At 38.6% G+C, this 24,964-nt stretch overlaps 1 protein-coding gene across 3 annotated transcripts in view; it reads right to left on the bottom strand.

Moving 5' to 3' along the window:
* frmd3 (FERM domain containing 3) overlaps window positions 1-20,740 on the bottom strand; it is a 92,467-nt gene extending 71,727 nt beyond the window's left edge. For all 3 annotated transcript variants that reach the window (XR_010897492.1, XM_067413070.1, XM_067413071.1), the window contains exon 1: window positions 20,371-20,740. Coding sequence is in view for 2 of the 3 variants with exons in the window: in XM_067413070.1 (XP_067269171.1) it covers window positions 20,371-20,475 (105 nt within the window). In the remaining variant the exon portion in view is untranslated. The remainder of the gene's footprint in view (window positions 1-20,370) is intronic.
* Window positions 20,741-24,964: the final 4,224 nt, after the last annotated feature.

Genomic DNA, 24,964 nt, shown 5'->3' with positions numbered 1-24,964 from the left:
TGTTTGCAAATGTTCATTGGGAAACACCGTATTAGTTAAACTATGTTGCTAACAAGAGAACTTGCTACCACAGTTGGCTAATAATGTTTTTAGGATTTAGAAAACGCAGCAATGTCTCTATGATTCAGGTCCCTTTCTTCAATGTAAATCTGTTGACATTTATGCACATTTTATCATCAAGGTGAAAATTGTGCATCTCTGCAAGTTTAATGTCAGTAATACAAATGCTCTAAATAATACAAATGTTAGGCTTTGTTCAAATTGCTAATCCTAAGTATGAGCAATAATGATGCTTGCTTTAGCAAACAACTATAATGAATCACGCATACATGATGGAGAGAGAGAGGCAATATCGGGGAGAGATTATCAATTATTAAGGAGTCTAACAAGATGACAAGTTTAAACAACGCAACACACTGCATTGCTGCTCTTTCCTTAACTCTCCACCTTCCAAAATCCCTCCAAGATTCACTTGGACTCTTGCAATGCCGCCGTCATCCGCTCTAGTCTAAACAAGCAGAGTTTAGGACCGTGAAAGCTTTGCCCTAGATAAAATGTTCAGTAATTAATACCCATGCCATATCAATTATGAGTGTGTCTTCCTTAGAACTAAACGTCTAATGTTCGCTAATCCAGAGGTCACAAGGATCCTTTCAAATCATTAAGCAGAGGATGATACGGAACGTGAGCAAAACAGGGAAGAGGGAAAATTAGAGAGCGATTTATGGAAAAAAAGTAAATCAAAATACACTTTCTTTATGTAGAAAATCAAATTAAAGATGATACTGGATAAGGCAGATTAGTATTCTACAGTGTGCATACTTCCCTTATTTGAGCAGCTGACCATGTGTGAAAGACAAACTACTTGTCGATTCCCATTAACCCCTAATTTTCTCAAAATGGTTTAGTCTGTCCTTGGCCCAAATACATAGGGAGGAATGGTCAATGTTAAAGGCTTGGGGGTATGTGACATATATACGTATATATAGTAAATCTTAAAGGACCCGCCTCATTCAGGATTCACTAAATTTCAGCAGTGCAACACAAATCAAAGAAAGCTAATCATTGAGGAGGATAGCGCACCTTACTGCAGAACACAAATGAAGATATTTTAAAGAATATTCAGGTTTTTTTATCCATACAATGAAAGTCAAAGAGTTCAAAAAGTTAATAGTTCCAAAAAGGAAACAAAAAAGCCTAATCTATACAACTCCAGCAGTTTGATCCAAGTCTTCAGGTGTGGTCACATTAGCAAAATCTTTTGAGCCAAAAGATCTGTTGTCAATAGTGTAGTATGAAGCACAGCTCTTTTAAAGGGGACCTATTATGCAAAATTCACTTTTATGTGGTGTTTGAACATAAATGTGTGTCGGCAGTATGTGTACACAACCAACCTATATTGCTAAAAATCCACCCACTCCTGTTTTTTTAATCCCCATAAATCATAAGCAGTGTCTCAGAACAAGCCATTTGCAGATTCTTTTTGGTAGAGTATCTAAGGCATGAGCTGTAAAGGCCAAGTATAAGTCTCCGCAGGTTAGTAATAGGAGTTACCACATCAGTGGGCGGGGCCATAAACAGAGGGACGTTTTCAACTGCGTTGCCTGATTTGGCCAAGTACAGTGTGGGTAGTGTGTTTAGGGGTGGGGTCGGTGAAGGGGATCATTTTCATTGATTTACAAACGCCAATCAGTTTGAAAACACCTACAAATTTAGAAATGCTCACTCTTGTTACGCAGAGACCTCATACTTGTAAAGGCACCGCCCTCTTGCTGGGAGCAGCAGCTCATTTGCATTTAACGATACATGCACAAAAACAGCATGTTTTTCCTTCCACTCAAAAATGGGCATTTATGGTATGATGAATGATTTGTGGGGCATTGAGCTGAAATTTCAGACACATTCTGAGGCAATAGGTCCCCTTTGTAAAATAGGCAGCTTTCTGTCTGTCAATTAAGTAAATTCACTTGAACAACCCACTGCAAAATTTGCATGGGGAAATCTTGCGCGAAATTCCCAATCACTTGGAATACTGTTGAAATAACTGGATTTTACAATTAAAACTCGCTGAACAACAGTGGTGGAATGTAACGAAGTACAAATACTTCGTTACTTTACTTAAGTACATTTTTCACGTATCTGTACTTTACTTAAAGGGGGGGTGAAATGCTGTTTCATGCATACTGATCTTTTTACACTGTTAAAGACATGGAATCCCATACTAAACATAGACAAAGTTTCAAAAGTTAAGGTGGACGTTTGATGGGAGTATTTCTTTGTCAAAAATACTTCCGGTTAGGGCTGGGCGATATGGCCAAAATTTCATATCCCGATATAGCTCATTTGATATCCCGATAACGATATACATAACGATATAGCAATTTTTCTGTTAATTCAGTTTATGAATAGTCTATACACAATTGCAATGTGGAAATGCAGTTTGAAATGATATACAAAACAAATAAAGGTAGTATGGACTACATTTTTATTTTATTTAGAACCTTTTTTTAAAAGCAAGACTGTTGGTAAAGTTAACACCTGCCTAGAGATGTTAACCATGACCGTTTGACCGATGGCTGACCGTATCAACGTTAACCGTTCAAAGTTGTTGGTTAAAATAAATAAAAAAGTGATCTCTAAATTAGGCCATTATAGACAGTGGACTAAAGGCTACTACAGTTGGCCGTCTCATTCCAAAATCTTTTTGTGTGATTGAACATATCCCTCGCACTCAATTTTTCATAACTCGCCTGTTTGTACTTAATAAACCAATAAAAACATTTGGCGCGAGGTCACAGCGTTTGGGTTTGCGCGCTCACAAGGTTTGCAAAAAGTAAACACTCAAGGTTAGAGTCAGGGCAGACGACAGTATGAAGCTTGCATTTCGCTTAAGATGGGCTTACATTTGGAAATATATTACATCTTCATTTCAGTGGTAACATAAGGTGTTGATCGTCTTGCTTTATTATTGTTAGCACTACCTCGAACTAAAGCGGCGTCTCTTCGGAGCGGTCATTTTCTTAAATGAGCCGCGGCAATGTTTCAAATGAGCTATAACGCTGGACAAACGCCTTTATTTACAATGCGCTCACCTTGTACCTATACCATTTCGAAACTAAGGAGCCATTTGTCCTCTGATTACAAATAAGCTCCTCTGCGGCGCGTTTGCGGGACTCGTGTTTCGTGCTGTGGGGGATTTTAAAAAAGTGACGTGAGTGGAAGGGAGGCGGCAGCGCGTGTGTGTGTGTGTGTGTGAGAGCGAGAGAGAGACAGAGGGAGCGCGGCTCGCGGCTGTTATTTCAAATAGCGCAGCATATTTTAAACTAATCGGTTAACCGGTTTCAACCGGCTAATGAGGCTCGGTGGTCGGTCAAGAAAATGTTTAGTTTTCGCCATCCCTACACCTGCCATTAAAATATTTCAATATATGGCTATATGGTGTGCCACGCGTAAAAGCCCGTTGCAGCGTCTGTGTCTGAAGTTTGTTTTGAGCGCTTATACCACTATTCTGGCATAATTACTCTGAGAATTACCCTGGTCTGAACCGCGTCTACTACCGTCTTCCTCCACGTTTGTTTATGTATTGCAGCGTGTATGGGCAAGCCGTGGCGTGAGGTGCATCTTGACGTAAAATTCTGCCATAAACGCCTTATCGTGACGTAAGCGATAGAGCCTTATATAAAACGATAGACATTTTCTATCGTCCAGACGATATATTTCGTCATATCGCCCAGCCCTACTTCTGGTTAGTCATAAGTTTCGGCAAGTTTTTTGCGATCATGCAACTGTCATAACTTTGACGTTAATGGGGGCGGAATTTCCTTGTATGGGCCTTACGGACAATTCTACCGGAAGAGCGTGAGAGAGAGAGAGAGAGAGGGAGAGAGCGAAAGCAACAGGCTACGCCCATCAAAGCGCTGGCTCGTAGGCTGCTGCACAGGTGATGTGCACAATTAACAATGACATCAAAAAGTGCGTTTTTGGTTGCCAGACCAAGACAGTCCTGCACAGATTCCCCAAAAACCCCGCGGTAAGGCAACAGTGGATATAATTTGCTTTTCCGGATCAGCAACTGAGTTGCGCGAATGTTTATATCTGTTCGCTGCATTTCGGTGCCGACTGTTTCATAAACAAGGCCCAGCTCGACGCCGGATTTTCCAATCGCCTAATGCTGAAGGATGGAGCAGTCCCAACGATAAAGGTCCCAACGTTAGAACCGCGGGCGGTGAGTTAGACTGCTTCAAATGTCTGTGTTTTTGCCTATGCTCATCAAGTAGCCCAAACATGATCACGTATAGTTACTATATATATTACTATATATAGAAATTGATCAATGGAGCATGTGATGTGTAGTGCGTGTACATTTGTTTAGCTGGCCACTATATGTGTAACTTTATGTTTGTGTATTGTAAAAGCACTCCAAACAACAATACACAAAGAGTGGGGAAATATGTTGAACTAAATAAGCGCGCTTCTTCATTTAAATGCGCTACTATTCCGTGTCTTTCTATGTAAACACTAACTTAGCCTGCCGTGCAAAACCAGTCCGCTTACTAACGTTACAATTGTCTACACAAACCACGCGTAAACACACACACACACGTGCACAACTGCACTTCCCACATGTACACCTTCAAAGACAAAAATACGACGATATAATTCAAGTATAAATATGTAAATAACACAAGTCGCTAAGCATATTATATAGTTAGTGTATAACTTGTACCACATAGAGACGTCCTGCTCTAGTCGTTTTTGCTGCTGCTCCTGTTCAACTGCAGCCTCTGGGTCTGATTCCGGATCATAGATGTATGGCTGTATCTGATTAAAAGCCATATTTTTATTTTGAATAAAGTTTTTCCCGCTGTTAGGGATGACACAGCTTTACGACGCACTCAACACAATAGCAGCAGCGAGCACACGTCATTATTTAGCTCCGCTCACACGACACGCCCCCACCCGCTCGGCTTTTTTCGGAAAGACTCGGAACAGCGCATCTTTCTTATATAATTATAAAAAAAATAAAGACTTTTCGGAGATATGCAGGATGCAATGCTACTCTATAGGTACTCAAGATTGACATGACACTGACTGAAACTGAGTGTTTCACCCCCCCCTTTAAGTAGAATAAATAGTGCATACTTTTTACTTTTACTTCGTTACATTTTGCAGCAATTATTATACTTTCCACTCCACTACATTTCTACAACGTTTCGTTACATTTTCGTTACATTTTCTGATCAGTTTCAGGGCTCGAGATTAAGGCTTGCCCGGATAATAATATATAATGTACGTTTTCCTGAATACCATCACGACAGAAAATGTGACACTGATTTCATTTGACAGTTCCATAAACAATTAATTAACATCAAGTCACTTACATTTTATTGATTGCTTTATTGCTTTTGTTCTATTTCAGCAGCGAAAATATTTCCAAGATCAGATTTCCACATCCGAACCATAACATATTGCACAGCAACAGTGCGTTACTGAATCAAAGATTCAATGCCCTATTCATAAACGACTGCCTCATTTATGAACGAATCAGCCGTTTGAACGAATCGACTCAATGACTCTCTCATAAGGATTCACCTGCCGCCATCTACTGGTGGTTTAGTTAACTTTTTTTAGTTAAAACAATCTCATAGCATTATTTAGTGCAGTTGTAATTTTTCAGTGTTAATTATTTAATTTGATTGGTAACAACCCTATTGTATCTTATTGTAATTTAATTTATTAATCAAATTTAAGAATATAAAGGGAAAGCTGAAGCAAAGCCTATATTTAATAAGATTAGGGGAAAATGTCCTTTATAAAAGTTAAAAATATCATAAATATGAAGATTTAAATGCATCAAAGCCGATGAGAATGTTGCTTCTGAAAAATGACATTTAACTTTGCAGATAAGCAGAATTGTAAGTCAGAATGTAAACTAGGCAACAGATGGTAAGAACAATTACATTAACCCAAAACTAACTAAATTAAAATGCCACCGCTCATACTGTTTTCTTCTTTTTAATTATTAGAATTAGACATTAAGAGAATACATTTTTATGCAAGTACTTTTACTTTTAATTCTTAAAGTACATTTAAAATCTGGTACTTTTTACTTTTTACTTAAGTAGGGATGTCGTTGTAGTACTTCTACTTTTACTAAAGTAAATATATTTCTGGTTACTTGTACTTTTACTTAAGTACTGAGGTTCAGTACTTCCTCCACCACTGCTGAACAAATGTAAATGTGACCACGTTTTTCAGAAGCAATACAATCATTTTGTATGGTTTGCATGCCGAGCTAAATTTAAGTGGTTATCTCAAATCAAATCATTGATCAACTCATCTAAACAGAGGCCAAATATCCATCAAATACCCATCAAAGACATCAAACCTCATTGATTTTTGCATGTCGCATGACTTAAAGTTATTATGTCATGACACAAACACCAAGGTATGATACCTTTATGTGTTTTTTGAGCTTGAAAACGTTTGGACCCCAATGACTTTCATTGTATAGAGAAAACAGGTAAGTTCTTATAAAAGCTTCTTTTGGATGAAATATTAATTGAATGAAGCGAACCTGTATGTTTATTCCTTAATAGGGAATGTCCAACCATCAAAGATATTCAACATTGAACTACCACCATGAACTATATTTAAAAGGACATATTGTCTAAAAAAGAAACATGGTGCTATTGCGTGAGACACTGAAAAAAATATTTTTGCGATTTTGTTTAGTGACGCCAATGACTGCAGATTTAGAATGCATTTAACAGTCCTCCGATATTGGTGTGAATCTGACCCTTATGACCCGCACCGCATTTATGTCTATAATGAGAGCAATCTTGAAATCATAGAAGCATTTCACTGTTCGCCCTCTAAGCCTGAGTACAGGAAAGTGGATTATGCTGACGACAGGTCTGATGTGAAACTGACCTGGTGAGGTAAGACGATGCCTTTGTCCAAGTCTTTCTTCTGTTATTGTTTATATCTTACGCTCTAAATATGACATATTCTAAATATGACAGCTTAATTTCATCATCAACTCCTACAGCTGTCTTGTGTGATAGAAGCAAAAGTTGATGTGTTCAATGAATTGTTCCGCTTTGCATGATTTGCTGTGCAACATAAATCCATGTGCATTGACTCATATTACAGAACAGTTTTCAATGCTGTTTTAAAGTCTAGCATCGTATGACTTTTGATAATGAATGTAGACCTGCAGTATTTATACACTCACCTAAAGAATTATTAGGAACACCTGTTCAATTTCTCATTAATGCAATCATCTAATCAATCAATCGCATGGCAGTTGCTTCAGTGCCTTTAGGGGTCTGGTCCTGGTCAATACAATCTCCTGAACTCCAAACTGAATGTCAGAATGGGAAAGAAAGGTGATTTAAGCAATTTTGAGCAAGGCATGGTTGTTTTCACACAAAACCATTTCTAGGGTTTACAAAGAATGGTGTGAAAAGGGAAAAACATCCAGTATGGGGCAGCCCTGCGGGCGAAAATGCCTTGTTGATGCTAGAGGTCCGAGGAGAATGGGCTGACTGATTCAAGCTGATAGAAGAGCAACTTTGACTGAAATAACCACTCATTACAATCAAGGTATGCAGCCAGCAGTGTAGCACCAAATTTTGGGCCCTGGGTACAAACCATTTTGCTGGGCCCCGTACCAAATACTATAGTGATACCAATGGGTGGGGTATTGCATTTTTATCATAAAAAACACTTAAAATAAGCCACACTTTGATTAATGTATATGTATGTATAGAAAACTACTGACTTACTGACTTCTAAGAGCCCAACCCCCCCCCCCCCCCCCCCCCCCCCCCGCCTCCGGCCCTGGATATTCGGTACCCTTTACCCCTCCCCAGTCCGACACCCCTGTATGCAGCAAAGCATTTGTGAAGCCACAACACGCACAACCTTGAGGCGGATGGGCTACAACAGCAGAAGACCCCACCGGGCACCACTCATCTCCACTACAAAAAGGAAAAAGAGGCGACAATTTGCACAAGCTCACCAAAATTGGACAGTTGAAGACTGGAAAAATGTTGCCTGGTCTGATGAGTCTCGATTTCTGTTGAGACATTCAGATGGTAGAGTCAGAATTTGGCATAAACAGAATGAGAACATGGATCCATCATGCCTTATTACCACTGTGCAGGCTGGTGGTGGTGGTGTAATGGTGTGGGGGATGTTTTCTTGGCACATTTTAGGCCCCTTAGTGCCAATTAGGCATCGTTTAAATGCCACGGCCTACCTGAGCATTGTTTCTGACCATGTCATACCTTTATGACCACCATGTACCCATCCTCTGATGGCTACTTCCAGCAGCATAATGCACCATGTCACAAAGCTCGAATCATTTGAAATTGGTTTCTTGAACATGACAATGAGTTCACTGTACTTAAATGGCCCCCACAGTCACCAGATCTCAACCCAATAGAGCATCTTTGGGATGTGGTGGAACGGGAGCTTCGTGCCCTGGATGTGCATCCCACAAATCTCCATCAACTGCAAGATGCTATCCTATAAATACGGGCCAACATTTCTAAAGAATGCTTTCAGCACCTTGTTGAATCATTGCCACGTAGAATTAAGGCAGTTCTGAAGGCGAAAGGGGGTCAAACACAGTATTAGTATATTGTTCCTGATAACCCTTTAGGTGAGTGTATATTATTGGCTGTATATGAATAATTTTTGAGAGCATAAAGCAATTACCGCAGAAAAAAAGATCTAAATTATTAGTGTGCGCAAATCTGGATGGGAGGTGACTGAGATGGGGTGATGTCACAACTTCAATAATCATAGTGTTATTAAGGATGTAAAAAGGTAAAAAGTCAAACTGAATACAGAAACAAATTAGCAGAGAAACATACAAGGACTTATTTAAGACAAATAAAGTCACGTCATTGCAGAAAAGTGTCCAAATGATGTCTTATTTTAACTATTTATTGTAAATCTTTAAAGATTAAATTAATTGATACCGATAATTGATTACAGTTTGCATTTTAAAACTAAATGATTATTAATACTTCTTATAAAGCCAACAGGATGGTGAAAAAGAAACACAGATGTTTGTGGATCATAAAACATTTATTCATTTTACACTGACAGCTTAAGTGAATTTTTGTGTTGTTTTCAGTGTTCCCTTGTGAAAAAGAAGTACACTTTAGCATACTTTTAAAAAGTATTTGTGCTTTAAATATACTAAGATGCAATAAAACTGAAAATTGCATGTTACTTGCAATTAAATGAAAATTGTTTTAGTTTAAATGTATAGCAAATGCAAACGGTTGACGCACTCTTTATATTAATTTCATAATTATATTGTCTTTAAAATATATAAGTGAACTTACAATTGTTTAAGGTAAACTAAAATATAATTTATATGTCATTTTTTTCCCCTCATATAGGACCATGTAGAGTGACAGGAAAGTAGGTTAAGGAAATGGGGGAAGGAGATCGGGACCCAGGCCGGAACCGAACTTGGGTCCCCATGAGCCAACAACTCATATACGTGTTGAGGGCAAGTGTGATACCGTAAAGTACATTTAAAATACATACATTTTAAATGTAATATTTACACGCTACATTTAAATCAAGTACTTGACATGTGTGTTTGTATGTTAGTCAACTATGGAATTTAATTTTACATTATGACAAAATGCACTTTTTTAAAAATGTACTTAAGTAGAAGTACAAGAAAAAGAAAAATAGCCAAGAATACACTACATTGTTAAAAGTTTTGGGACGCAAGCCTTTACATGCACATGAACTTTAATGAAATCCCATTCTTAATCCATAGATTTTAATATGGAGTTGGCTCACCCTTTGCTGCTATAACAGCTTCAACTCTTCTGGGAAGGCTTTCTGTGTTTATGGGAATGTTTGATCATTCTTCTAGAAGCACATTTGCACATTGATTCAACAAGGTGCTGAAAGCATTCTTTAGAAATGTTGGCCCATATTGATAGGATAGCATCTTGCAGTTGATGGAGATTTGTGGGATGTACATCCAAGCTCCCGTTCCACCACATCCCAAAGGTCAGGTACTGATGAGAAGGCCTGGCTCACAGTCTCTGCTCTAATTCATCCCAAAGGTGATCTATCGGGTTGAGGTCAGGACTCTGTGCAGGCCAGTCAAGTTCCTCCACACCAAACTCGCTCAATGTCTTTATGGACCGACGCTTTGTGCACTGGTGCGCAGTCATGTTGGAACAGGAACGGGCCATCCCCAAACTGTTCCCAAAACGTTGGGAGCATAAAAATGGTCCAAAATGTCTTGGTATGCTGAAGCATTAAGAGTTCCTTTAACTGGAACTAAGGGGCCAAACCCAACCCCTGAAAAACAACCCAACACCATAATCCCCCCTCCACCAAACTTTAGACAGAGAAGTGTAATTGGTCACTCCAGAGAACACGTCTCCACTTCTCTATAGTCCAGTGGCGGCGTGGTTTACACCACTGTATCGGGCGCTTTGGATGCAGCTGCTCGACTATTGAAACCCATTCCATGAAGCTCTCAATGCACTGTTCTTCAGCTAATCTGTAAACCACACAAAGTTTGATGGTCTGTAGCTGTTGACTTTACAGAAACCTGGGGAGTGGGGACTTCTGCGCACTGTGCACCTCAGCATGCGCTGACCCTGCTCTGTGATTTTACGTGGCCTACCACTTCATGGCTGAGTTGCTGTTGTTCCCAATTGCTTCCACTTTGATAGAACACGACTAAGAGTTGACCATGGACTATTTTACAGTGAGAAAATTTCACGAATGGCTTTGACAGGTGGCAACCTATCATGGTAACACGCTTGAGTTCACTGAGCTCCTGAGAGCGACCCATTCTTTCACAAATGTTTGTAGAAGCGTCTGCATGCCTAGTGCTTGATTTATACACCTGTGGCAATGGAAGTGATTGGAACACCTGAATTCAATGATTTGGAGGGGTGTCCCAATACTTTTGCCAATATAGTGTTTATATTTTAGTAAATAATATTTAGTTAAGTATTTTGTAGATAATATTTACAATGTGGAACATCAGTAGTTGAATGAGTTCTATGCGCTGTAATGTACTTGTATTCCAGCAGAGCTGCTGTGATTGACATAAGTGTGTATCAGTGTGTGTTTGTGTGTTTTACAGGTCATATATCCCCATTGGCCAAACATGCTGTTGTCTCTTAAAATATCTATCACACACCACACACTGCCACTGCCTGCACTGCCTCAGGCTAGTGGTGTACAAACAGAATGGGAGGACACTTCATCTCTCACACACACACACACACACACACACACACACACACACACACACACACACACACACACACACACACACACACACACACACACACACACACACACACACACACACACACACACACACACACACACACACAATCTAAATAAGGACATATCATAGACTTTTATTTTTTATAGCAATACTATAATTACTATAGAATATTGACTGACCCTACCCTACCACCTTATTTAAAAAAAAAAAAAAAACTATTCTTTATTTTATGTATGAATATATTTCAATATCCCAAAAATTCCACATTTCCACATTGATATATGCTTCAGCAAAAAAAAAAAAAAAAAAAACACTGGAACAGCTTGTGAAATAAAAAAGTGTTGCAGTCTCGGCACAGACGCACACGCTGTCTTTGAACCGCAGCGGTTATACATATGCTCTGCACATCACTGAGACATCATTCAGCACTAGAGCAATGACGTCATTCATTTACACCCCTCCTGCTCCCCCTCTCTCCCCTCCTGTTTTATCATCTCTTTTTTCTTCCTTCAGTAATTCTTTAAAAAAATTCTCATCAAAGGGCATGGAGGAGAAGGATAAGAATAGCATGAGCACTATTTATAGTCTCCACCACAACACCACATTCTCCTTCTTGCTCTCCGGACATTTATTGATGAAAAGAGGGAATGAGAGGAGATGAGAGATGCATTACTGCAGATGGGGCGATTTGCATTCGGTGTATTACAAAAATAGAAATGTTTAATCGATGATGACAGTACTGCATTTTTAAGAATAGCAAAGACGGTGAGTGGAGAATTTTCAATGTGACTAAAGCTACGGCACAATGGCATCTTAATAACCCTCACAAAAAAGTACCATAGTGGTATGATAGATGGTAAAACTATGGTACTGAATGATTATCATTTTCATACTCCAAAAAAGCATCCAAAGAATGCCATAGTATGTCCAAAAGACATAATAATATCATAGTATTTCTTCTTAGTGAAAAATCAGGTCTCCTTTTATTCTACTGTTTTAACTGGTAAATGTCACACAAATTCTTGTTTGTTTTAAATGTAAACTTTCATTTATATGTTAAATATTACTTTCCAATTATTTTCTTTTAACTTTTCTAAAAAATAAAAAAAGGTCTGAGTACCCAAAATATTAAAAAAAGTTTAAGTTCTTTAGTCAACAAGTGTTTACCTTCTCTATAATGGTTTCCAATTTCCATCCATCCCTTGTTTAATACAGTGTTACTTTAGTATTATTTATATACTATTATAGTTTTGTCAGGTCCACTATCGTCAAAGATGATTGACTATAGTTTGGATTGGCGGTATGGTTCTGTTCTGGGCAAGAACTCCCTGCGCATCCATGCAGCCTAGCATGGATAAAGGAGGGAGAGCAGTGATGAACCATTTAGGGAAAGCAGAACAGAACCAACAATGTACTATTGCAGATATAATATTAAAATGTACAACATTATTCTGGAATTTCTTCTGATTCAGGGGAAATCAGAATGCCAAATCCTGACTGATGAGAGGAGGGTAGCTCTGGAGAAACATGTTAGCTGCTGAAAGTACTGAAGGAGCTTATATAGGCATGCTGTGATAGGCATCGTTTGTCCTATTGGTAGACGTGATCAGCTAACAGTACGCTGATGCGGTCTTGACTAACGTGACCTGGCAGAACTAACACTACGCTTGATTAATTTTTGTTTTGGTACTCGCGATAAATCAAGAACACCAAATTTAAACGATAAGACTAATGAGAACTGTATAACAATGATTGGTTTTCTGCCAATTATTATTTACTTGTAAAATGTGCTCCAATAATCCAATAAACTTACACTAATACTCTTAGATTATATACAGTTTATTATATAAATAATATTCAGTTTTATTTCATCAAACCCTGATTTGATAGTGAAGTTGCACCTAAAAATTTACTGAAGACTAAGATAAAACAAATAAAAGCCCAGACAGATATGCATTACTAACCCTTTAAGAGGCACCCCGAATGTTCTATGTGACTTCATTTTGTCCAGTTTTGCCTACATAAGGAACTTGCAGAGCAGAAGCTGAGTGCAGCATCAGTAGCACATGAGTGATGCAGCAGTCACACTGAAGAGCATGATCTGCCTTAATAATGCATGAGCTATCTGTCCTTCAGACACTGAGAAGACACTCTGTAGGTCTGAGCCAACACTGAGAAATAACCCAAAGAAAACACACACATCTGATTAACTTTAAAGATAGAAATATGTTGCTAATGATATCACTAACCCAGTAAACTGGGCATAACATAGCATGGTTTCAGTCAGTCTAAAAAAAAGAAAGATACAAACAACTGTTTTTGATGAGGCTCCAGAAGGATAAACGGAGGAGTGACGTGAGGCAAAATGAGACGACCAAGCCTGCACTTTATGTTGCTGCATTTTTTAAAGGTAGAAATCTGTGGTGCAAATGCTTCTTTTCAGTTGCTAATGTGTTTGGGGGATGTTAGGTGGTTGTGTCACAACTGTGGCTATGATCTGTACTGATCATGTAAAAGGCTGCTGTTTAAAGTTCAGGGAAAGAGGAGTCAGGAACTGGCAAATTATCAACATAACTGTAATTCTAAACTTGCTCCTTTCCCACGGCTCTCTGCCCCACCCTGCTTGCCACATACCCCTATTGCCCCTCACAGGCCGGGGACCCATGACACTGTGCTCTAATCCCCCCACGCAGCCGCAGCACCTGGGGGTAAGGACAGATGTGGCGAAAGAAAAGGAGATGGAAGAATGAGGGGAGACAGAGACAAGAGAGAGGGGAGAGACGAAAAAGGAAAAAAAAATTTGGGCCGGTTCCTCCACCAGCTGGGTGAACTTCAGCTCAGTGTCGCTGGATACCCCTCGGTGGACAGCCCTCTGACTCCTCCGCAGCCTAGTGGATGGCGATGGCCTCAGACAAACGGTGAAGACTCCTGCGTTTCCTCTCAGATGGCAGCCGCCCCTCCACAACCCAGGTGGACAGCAGCAAGTTAGTCTGTTCCCCAGCAAGTTATGCTAGCCCACCGTCTCGAGCATTCATAGCGGCACACTCTGCTCAGCTCGATGGCACCATGGATTTCCCACAATGGCAAGGGCTCTTTGACAGCACGTTCTTCAGCACCAACTTAACAATGTTTAAATTTCAGGCAGGTGGGAACTGTCAAATGTTCAACATAAACTTTAATCCAAAAGTAAACATCAAACAAAACCCAACGAAACATGGCATGTCAAGGCTTGGTCGTCTCTCGTCTTGCACTGTCATCACTCCTTTTATCCTTTCATAGCTCCTCCGTGAGACTCAAGACCAGTGCGACGCACAGGTGACGTTCATTAGCACTCGCACCACTGGCCTAGCTCAGTTTTCGCGGCTCTCAGCCCTGCCCTGCTTGCCACAGCTATATTTACAAGTTATATATATATTTGGTGGTATGCCTGTTATTTTGTAATATTATTTTTTGCTCCAATTTTTTTTACATTTTGGATGACAGTCACATCCCGCAATGCTGCTAAATTGTATATTTTTTTCTGTTCTCTGATTTAGAAAGATTACTATTAACTTTTTAAAGGGACATGGTAATGAGTGCAAAACTTTTACCTTCCCCAGAGGAGAAAAATGTGCAAACCTGTTGAAGGAAATAATATGAGGTTGGAGGAAAAACTATATATCAGTGCTTTAGTAAGCAAACACAGAGTTGCAAAGTGTCTCAGAAGACCGCAATAATTTGGCAACAGAAAACTTGTACTCTCACGTGTACACAAAAGTTTTACAAAGAAAGCAAAATCATTCAAATATAATTTCAATGAATAACTTTTTTTATTTTTTACATTACCATGTGCCCTAACTAGATTATATTTAATTCTTAGGCACAAAATATTGGTTAATTTCAAGTCAAGTTCTGTGGTCATTCACAATGTCTACCTCCTGTTTCCTTACTCATTTAAGCAAAATCACATGAGAAAGAGATATGTTCACAGCAGGTGATCACTGACAGCCATGATATTAAGACCAACATGGCATGGCAGTATTATGATATGACATTGCTTTTATATTAAACAAGTTGACAAAATTACATTTTGCCTTGTGTATTTTTGCCGATAAAAACAGTTTCAAATGAAGCCACTGCAGCAACACACACACTGTAAAAAAATATTTAGAAAAAAAGTTACCTGATTGCCTTAAAATTTTGAGTTCATTGAAATTAAAATTTTGAGTTAATACAATGAATATTTTTAGAGATTTGACAACCTTTATTAAAATATTATTAAAAGATTGTGTAAGCGTTTTATTTCTGATGATGCAGTGAAACATGCCAAATAGTGCTATTTTCATGATTTATCACATTTTGTATGTGGTTCAGATACAATAATATTTTGCGTTTCTATTTATTAAACAAATTTTCGTCATTGTATCAACTAAAATTTTTAATTTCAATAAACTCAAAATTTTAAGGCAACCAGGTTACTTACTTTTTTAAGTTAAACCAACAAAAACCAACAATTTTTTTTACAGTGCAGTAGCGCTGTTCGGTCCTAAATGAATCAGCGTTATGAAAGAAAGGGACTTAGTCACTTGTCACCCCTATTTCACATTTTGGCAAATTGGTGCCCAATTTGTATAAATGTGTGCAGTATATTTGTTGTAGATTTTCAAACAATCCCACTGAGAGTTAGGTTTAGGACAGGAGAGGAGCTTCATAATAACGTTTTCCTAAAAATCATGTTTCTGTCCAGATTACATTGTATGATTTCATACAAAATTGACACTTTGTTAAACAGTTACGTTTTCTCATGAGATTGATTGCACTGACAGTCAATTTGGAATGGTGAAATACAGTGAAAAGTCAAAGGTCTGTATATCAGCAGCACTCTTTAGAAGTAGGGCTGCACGTTTTCAAGTTTTTCATTAACCATTAACCGAGGCCCTTAGCGGTTAATACTCGGTTAACCATAGTGTGCGTCAGGGTTATTTTTAGCTTATTAATTTGACGACCACCATCTCCGTAGTGAACGCGCCTATAGAGAGAAATGCACATCATGGATTACATAATCAGAGAATAGCCTATTTCTTTTCGTTTTAAATTGTTAAAAGACATTTCAAGTTTCTTAAGATCTATTTCATGTCTGCGAGGCGTACGCTGAGTTTCGTTAAATTAGGATGAGATGCGCTCCAGTTCACTAGCAATGCAAGTGGCCGCGAGGTGAGGGCGCCTGCATGATTAGGGCATTAGTAAAATATGCAGCCGAGAATGATTCACACAGACAGAGCGTTTGACTCGCGCGGCTGCTGAGCCTCTCCCGGCAGAGAGTTCAAGCATCTGTGGACTCGTCCCTTCAGCTCTGGCCATCTTGCTTTCAGTCCGGGATTAGCTTTTTTGTTTTCTTCATTACAGTTAAAGTAACGTCTGCTTTTCTCTAGTCATTCACAAGTTTCTCACTTAAAACTTTCTTTCTTCTGCTCCGTTATGCACAGCGCGCGGCTCGCGCTCTGCTTCTGCCCTAATGCGACTTTTAGTCCAGTGCGATGTTTGTTATTTTCCTCTTCATGACGCATATTTTGACTGATGCGACTCATACTCCGGAGCAACTTATAGCCTGAAAAATGCGGTAAGCACTGCATTGCAATACTTGCATTTTGCCCCGTCACTCTCATTTTTAAAGTGCTCCCACGCTTTCTTTGCCCGCTTAGAAAGCTGGTCATGACTTCTTCTTGTTGATATTACAAATGTCTGGCAGCGCTCTTGCGGTCTCTAGGGGTGCAAACATATATTACAACTAAATTCAAAGCACGTCATTGACGCCACTTAACCGAGTAAAATGTTTCACTCGGTTACGCAATTTTTAACGGTTAATCGGTCAATCGGTTAACCATGGACACCCCTATTTAGAAGTTAATTTTACCAGATTACATTTAACCTTGTCTATTTTGCCAATAATAACAGTTCTAAATGAAGTCAAAGCAGCAAAACAAAGTAGCGCTGTTTCGTTCCTAAATGAATCAGTGTTATAAATAATCAGTTGAGTAAATAATTCAACAACTCACTCAAAAAGACTACCTTGTCGCCACCTCCTGGCGTAACAATGTAACCCGCTGAAAGATTCCCTGAAACATCCTCACTAATGCACAGATTGAGAAACGCACTCTAATGGTGATAATTGGCAACCTAGTGCCTATTCGTATGAATTTGTACAATATAATTTCTGTACAATTTCAAACTATCCCACTAAGAGTTAGGTTTAGGGATGAGGTTAGGTGTGGACCTTCATAAAAATATTACGTTTCTGTCCAAATAACACTGTAGGATTTCATACGAAATCAAAACCTCATAAAGCCGTTTTCTCATGGGATTGGGTTGGACTGAGTCTCTCTGGAATGCGGAAACAGTGAAAAGTCAAAGGTCTGTATTATCAGCACTCTTTAGACCAATCAAATTCAAGGACCAGAACTAACTGCTGACCTGCTCTATACACGACACAGCAAACATAAACTCAGCATTTAACTTCTCGTGTAGCTGATAAAAAAAGTAAGATCTGAGTGCTTATAACATGTAAATGCGCACCGATGGAGGTGCAGCCTCTGTCTATGAGGATAGTCATGAAATATGCAGGAGAAAGCCATCACAGAACAAGAAGCCATTAGAGCCTCATGGCTTTCTAAAATATTCATAAGACCAAACACAACGCTCCTTCCTTTAGCTCAAAAGTTTATAAACACAACACCGGAGAGAGCTAGACGTATCCGGGATGCACATCACTCTTTCTGTCATCTCTTTCTTACACTTGACCTCTTTCACTTTTTTCCTTGAGTGCAGATATTCATAAATGGACCATTAGAAAATTACTCAACAGATACTTTAAAAGTTGGTAGAAACTTTTTTTTAATCCTTTTTTTCCCTTATTTAGAATTATCTTACCTCAGGTAGAACCACTATAAGAGGAGTTTCCTGAGTTCACTATAATAGTGTGGGTTTCTCAAAAGGGAGGAAATGGTTGTGGCTTCCATTAGACTGCATATACATTAGTGTGTAAGGTGCCTGGGTACTGATAGTGATACTGTAAAGAGCTAAACTACACATCCATCCACATCATCATCGGTTATCATCAAACACTTATGCCTGCAGTGGAGCAGAAAGACAGTAACTGCATTACGACCGCCTCATGGCCTTTATAGATCCAATTATATTTATATTAGCAAAACTACATGCAGATTTTCAGTAGATTGAATGATTTTATTGTTTTCAAGAATGTTTTGAAAGGAAGTGCATTGTCAAGAGTATTTACCAGAAATGGCTTTGCTCATTAATCTTGACTGGAACATGGAGCGCATGTTGGGAAGAAATCCAGTGGCTCCGTCTCAAAACTTTGTGAGCTGCCAGACTCAGGATTTTTAGCCATCATCGACACATTAAGACATTATGCGGTACTTTCATTGGCTTTCCAGAGATCTTAAAAAGTGGCAATGAAATAGACTTGGTGACTAATTGAGCAAGTCATTATAACCACATTTTCAAGTACTAAAGGGATAGTTCACACTAAAATTATAATTCTGTCATACTCCTCCCTTATGTCTTTCTAAAACCCGCAAGACTTTCGTTTATCTTCGGAAAACAAATGAAGATGTTTTTGATGAAATCTGAGAGATTTCTGTCCCTCCATTGACAGCTATGCAACTACCACTTTGATGCTTCATAAAGAGGTCATGAAAATAATCCATACGAGTCGAGCGGTTTAGTCCAAATTTTCTGAAGAGACTTAATCCTTTTATATGATGAACAGATTCAATTTAGTCTTTTATTCACTAAATATGCATCTAACATCAGTTTTTTCCCCATGCCATAGCTGCCATTGGTTTGCTGTCATTGTGGATTTCTAAGGTGCTTCCTACCCTTGTGAAAAAGAAGTGTGCTTGTTTTGAAAGTGCACTTGAAGTGCAATCTTTTGTCATGCTTACTTTTTTAAAAGTAAACATATTTTGATGTGTTGACTAGACTAACACACTAAAGCACATGTGAAGCAACTTTACATTATAATTTGAACTCTAGTGTGTTGTTTGATACTACATTTAAAGTTGAGATATTTTAAATTGCACTTTCATCATTACAAATGTGTAATTACAAATATGTACATGTCATACAAGTTTCAAAAGAAATTATTTAAGCATATTTTAGATGACTATAAATGCAAGGCAGTAGCCTACAGTTTAACCATAATTTAAAGACAATAAGTAAAAAGCACTCGGCTGCACTTTATTTAACAGTATGTGTACTTACATTGTCCATCCCTAAGAACGTACAAGTGATATTAGGTAACTACAAGTGTTAAGGTTAGGTTTAGGGGTAGATTCAAGGTTAGTACCTTTGCAATTACTATATATAGTACATAGGGGAACAGGACTGTCAAAGACAGTCTTACGTCCAATTATAATTGCATTTGATATTAATTTAAACTATAAAGATCCTCATTAAATTATACATAAACAACAAAGTGTCAAACAACACTATTTCGACCACTTGTATTCCTTTAAGGTAGCCTAATAAGTAGCCAATATTTGTAAGTATGCGATGAGAAATTAACTATAAAAAGTGACTTGACTTTACTGATGAAACACGGTTCCCATAGCAAAACGTTTTCCATCAAATACTTTTTCAGCAATGCTCAGGCACTTTTGAAAAGAAAGATGAGATCTGAGACACATGGACCCTACGTGCTGCCTACATCATGTTCTCCGTTTCACACACACTGCAGATTAAATTACACAGCTACAAACAATATACAACAGGCATTTTCTGTCATTATATTTGGCCTATTTATAAATGAAACACGTTGTGTGTGTGAATCAAAGAAAGTCAAGGGCGTAACTGTTTAACAGGCAAAACAGTGACGGCAATAATGAAACGAGCACCATGACGGAAGCGTCATCACTCACTGTAGGCGAGTATACAACTCAAAGAGGCCAGTCAACAAGAAATTGTCAATTCAACACGTTTAATACGCATTATGTGCTTATAATCGCAATAAAGAAGAGCATCGCATCACTGAGCGCGCGCACGCTGGAGCACGCGCGCTCGCTCGAGCCTACCTGGATGCTGCACGAGATCTCGGAGTCGTCGAGCAGCCGAACCGTGCACTGGACCTCCTGCGCGAGGGAGGAGATGCTCGGACTCCGAAATCGAAGCATTTTCATGGCTCTTGGTTCCGCATAGCAAAGCAAAAAGCGCCTTTGGTTTCAGGGTGGACGGTGTGTCGGTTACGCGTCGCGTATGTCGCCAGTGGAGAGGAGGAAAGAGAGATGTCGCGTTATATGACCGGGAAAACGATCCCCCTTTTCTTTCTCTCCCCCTCCCTCCCGAACGCGCGCGCCTCTCTCCATCAGTTCAATCACATCAGCGATATCACCTGTAATGAACAGCTTCACACAATGTGTTGCCATAACAACGGGAGTTACAGTACAGTTTCCGACTAAAATGTAATAGTTACCACTACTATTTGTGCAACAGCAATATGAAAAAAATAAATTCAAATGGGATCTAGCTTTTGAAGTCGTTATTTATTTATTTCACTATTGTTTATAAAGGCAGGTTTTACTGTGGTAATAAAAGCTATTATGCTATTTCGGTGGGAAATATTGTGTAAAAAAATATTAGTATGGCTGTAAAATGCTGGCAAATTTAGGCTAATTAGGCCAAGTCAAACGTAAATTGCTGCATATTAGCAAGATATAGATTCCAGCTTGCGTTCTGACAGGATCTCTCGAACGTTCTTCCACTAATGTTAATTTAAAATGTTTATTTTATTTTTTTTATTTCGGTTTTATTTATTTATTTATTTTATTAGACATTAAGGACACACAAAAAATATTTTACAATTATAACAATACATACAGAAAGATAACAACTAAAAGGACTGGGTTTACATTTCATTAAAAAAAAAAGTATTTACACCGATCGTGCATAACATTATGACCACTGACAGATGAAGTGAATAAATCTCTTCATCGCAGCACCTGTTATGTGGGTGGGATATATTAGACAGCAAGGAAACATTTTGTCCTCAAAGTTGATGTGTTAGAAGCAGGAAAAATGGGCAAGCGGAAGGATATGAGCGAGTTTGACAAGGACCAAATTGTGATGGCTAGACGACTGGGTCAGAGCATCTCCAAAACTGCAGCTGGGTGTTGGGAGCTCTTGTTGGGTGTTCCCGGTTTGCAGTGGTCAGTATCTATCAAAAGTGCTCCAAGAGGAACAGTGGAGAACCGGAGACCAAGTCATGAGTGGCCAAGGCTCATTGATGCACATGGGGAGCGAAAGCTGTCCTGTGTGGTCTGATCAAACAGACGAGCTACTGTAGCTCAAATTGCTCAAGTCAATGTTGGTTCTGATAAAAAGGTGTCAGAATACACAGTGCATCACAGTTTGTTGTGTATGGGGCTGTATAGCTGAGGACCAGTCAGGGTGACCACGCTGACCCCTGTCCACCACCGTGGCCAACCGTGGGCATGTGAGCAATGGAAGAAGGTGACCTGGTCTGATGAATCACATTTTCTTTTACATCACATGGATGGCCGGGTAAAAACATGGCACCAGGATACGCTATGGGAAGAAGGCAAGCCAGCAGAGGCAGTGGGATGCTTTGGGCAATGTTCTGCTGGGAAACCTTCGGTCCTGCCACCCATGTGGATGTTACTTTGACACGCACCACCTACCTAAGCATTGTTACAGACCATGTTCACCCTTTCATGGAAATTGTATTCTCTGGTGGCTGTGGCTCTTTCAGCAGGATAATGCTCCTGCCACAAAGCAAAATGATTCAGGAATGGTTTCAGGAGCACAACAACGAGTTTGAGGTGTTGACTTGGCCTCCAAATTCCCCAGATCTCAATCCAATCGAGCGTCTGTGGGATGTGCTGAACAAACAAGTCCGATCCATGGAGGCCCCACCTCGCAACTTACAGGACTTAAAGAATCTGCTGCTAACATCTTGATGCCAGATACTACAGCACACCTAGCAGAGGTCTAGTTGAGTCCTTGCCTCTACAAGTCAGGGCTGTTTTGGCAGCAAAACCAACACAAGATTTTTTATCTCTTTAGCGAATAAAATTGTATCAACATTTTTTGTTATCAATATATTGGAGAGACTCAATATTCAAATCAACCTTCAAACAAGGTTTTCATAAGATTCATCATAAAGTTAACAAATTCAATTTTTGATTCAAAATATTTAATAACATCTTTGAATGTTATTTCACGATTATAACCAGATTTCTGTTGAACCTCTATCGATAAATCTTCTCAGATTTTTCTTTTTGTAACACTCTTTTTTTCTGGCTGATCTGAACAAAATGAGCAAATTTGATCAATATCCATACATATCCGTAAAGTAATACTATTATGAAGAAGAATGTTTGTTAATGGACCCTTTTCACAGTTTGTTATGCTGTGTTTTAACAGTCATCAGCATCGTAAATTGTATTTAAAAAATTTTATATATATGTTTTCTCCAAAACACTTTGGCCACAATTGTTGGTACCCTTTTATAAAATACTTGTTTAAACCTCCTTTTCCCAAGATGACAGCTTTTATTCATCTTCTATAATGCCAGATGAGTTTGGAGAACACCTGACGAGATCAGAGACCATTCCTCCATACTGAATCTCTCCAGATCCTTCAGATTCCCAGATCCATGCTGGTGCTTCTTCTCTTCAGTTCAGCCACACATCTTCTATAGGGTTCAGGTCAGGGAACTTGGATGGTCATGGGAGAAGCTTCATTTTGTGCTCAGTGACACATGTGTGTGTTGATTTTGATGTTTGTTTTGGATCGTTGTCCTAACGGGAGATCCAAACACGGCCCATTATAAGATTTGTAGCAGAATCCATCAGGTTTTGATTTTTATCTTTCGGTATTTGCTAAAATACATGATACCATGTATCTGAACAAGATGTCCAGGACCTCCAGCAACAAAAAAAAAAGGCCCACAACATTAAAGATCCAGGGGTATTTTTAGCCGTGGGCATGAGGCACTTTTTATCCCTGTTTGTACCAAACCCATCTGGTAGATTTGCTGCCAAAAAGCTATTTTATAGTTTCATCTGACCGCAGGACCTGGTCCCTTTTGACTTTCCAGTCGTGTCTGACAACTGAATATGCTGGAGTTTGTTTATGGGTGAGCAAGGAGGATTTCGCTTGAATCCCTCCCAAACAACATGTGGTGATGTAGGAGATGTTTGAATTTTCTTTTAGGCTTTCTGACCCCAAGACTCAACTAATCTCTGCGGTTCTCCATCTGTGATCTTTGGAGAGTCTTTGTGCACTCAATCGTTCCTCCTCGCCGTGCATTAGGACAATATACACACATGTCCTCTTTCAGGCAGATTCAGTTCCGTCTATGCCCCCAAAGCGCCGTTTTAGCTGAGGGGGGCTCTGGGCAATAACTGTAATAACTCTGTGTTGCAAGCACCAATCCAGTTCGCTTTTTTTCTATAGACTGTACTAGCAAAGATATAACGATCAAGATAAACTTAAAAATTCGCCCGAGTTGTCCTTTAAATTGAGCTTCTTAATTATTGCCCTGATGGTGGAAATGGGGATTTTCAATGCTTTAGCTATTTTCCTACAGCCTCTTTCTATTTTGTGAAGCTCCACAATCTTTTGCTGCACATCAGAACTATAATCTTTGGTTTCACTCATTGTGATAAATGATTAAGGGAATTTGGCTTTTATGCCTCCTTATATTTATACTCCTGTGAAACAAGACATCATAGCTGGACACTTTCATGTTCCTTTTCACCTTGGTGTGCTAAAAAAATAAAAAAATAAAAAAAAAATAAATAAATATTAATGTAAATATACTTCAGAGAGATTTTACTCATTTAAAATTCTAGGGGTACCAACAATTGTGGCCAATGTGTTTTAGAGAAAAGTATTTATTTCATAATGTGATTTACCCCCCATTGTCAATTATTTTACTTAAATGAAAGGTTAGATTTTTGTGAATTTTTTTAATAAAAGATCAAAAGGATAAACAATGCAGATTATTTTTTTACAGCCATATTTGATCATATTTACCAGGGGTACCAACAATTTTGACCACGACATATATTTCTCTTTTTGAAAGTTGTGAATGCACTGATATGGTGCTTTCCTTTTGCTATTTGACCAAATGGGAACAAAAATGACCTGGAAATATGAGAAGGGTCAATTATCTGTTTTTTTTTATTAATTTATTAATGTTCTCAGAACATTAGAACAAAAATATATTTTTTATATATATATTCTTTTTTTTTTAAAGGTTTTTTAAAATGTTAATAACTACTTGTTGCAAAACATAGTATTTGTAAACAAGTAATGTTTCCATAGTGTTTGTAAAATAAAAAAATTGAACATTCCCTTATTAATGTTTTTTTCAAACCTTCGCATAATCAAGAAACGTTTTTGAAATGTTCTGAGGAAAAAAACATTATCGAAGTGTTCTTAGAACGTTTGTGAGTAGTGTTCATACTGAGTAACTTATTTTAGGCACAATGCCAGTGTCTGACTATGTCTACTTTTCTATATGTGAAAAGCAGTACATGAAATGAAATAAAACAGTCAAATTAATAATTCAATGACTCATTCATAAAGATTCATTAAGACTTGTCGCCACCTCCTGGCGCAGTGATGTAACCTGAAGAAAGA

The sequence above is a fragment of the Pseudorasbora parva genome, chromosome 13, assembly GCF_024679245.1.
Source record: "Pseudorasbora parva isolate DD20220531a chromosome 13, ASM2467924v1, whole genome shotgun sequence".
Classification (NCBI taxonomy): Eukaryota; Metazoa; Chordata; class Actinopteri; order Cypriniformes; family Gobionidae; genus Pseudorasbora; species Pseudorasbora parva.
The sequence above is the reverse complement of the archived record's forward strand: the minus strand, read 5'-3'. Positions and strand labels throughout refer to the sequence as shown.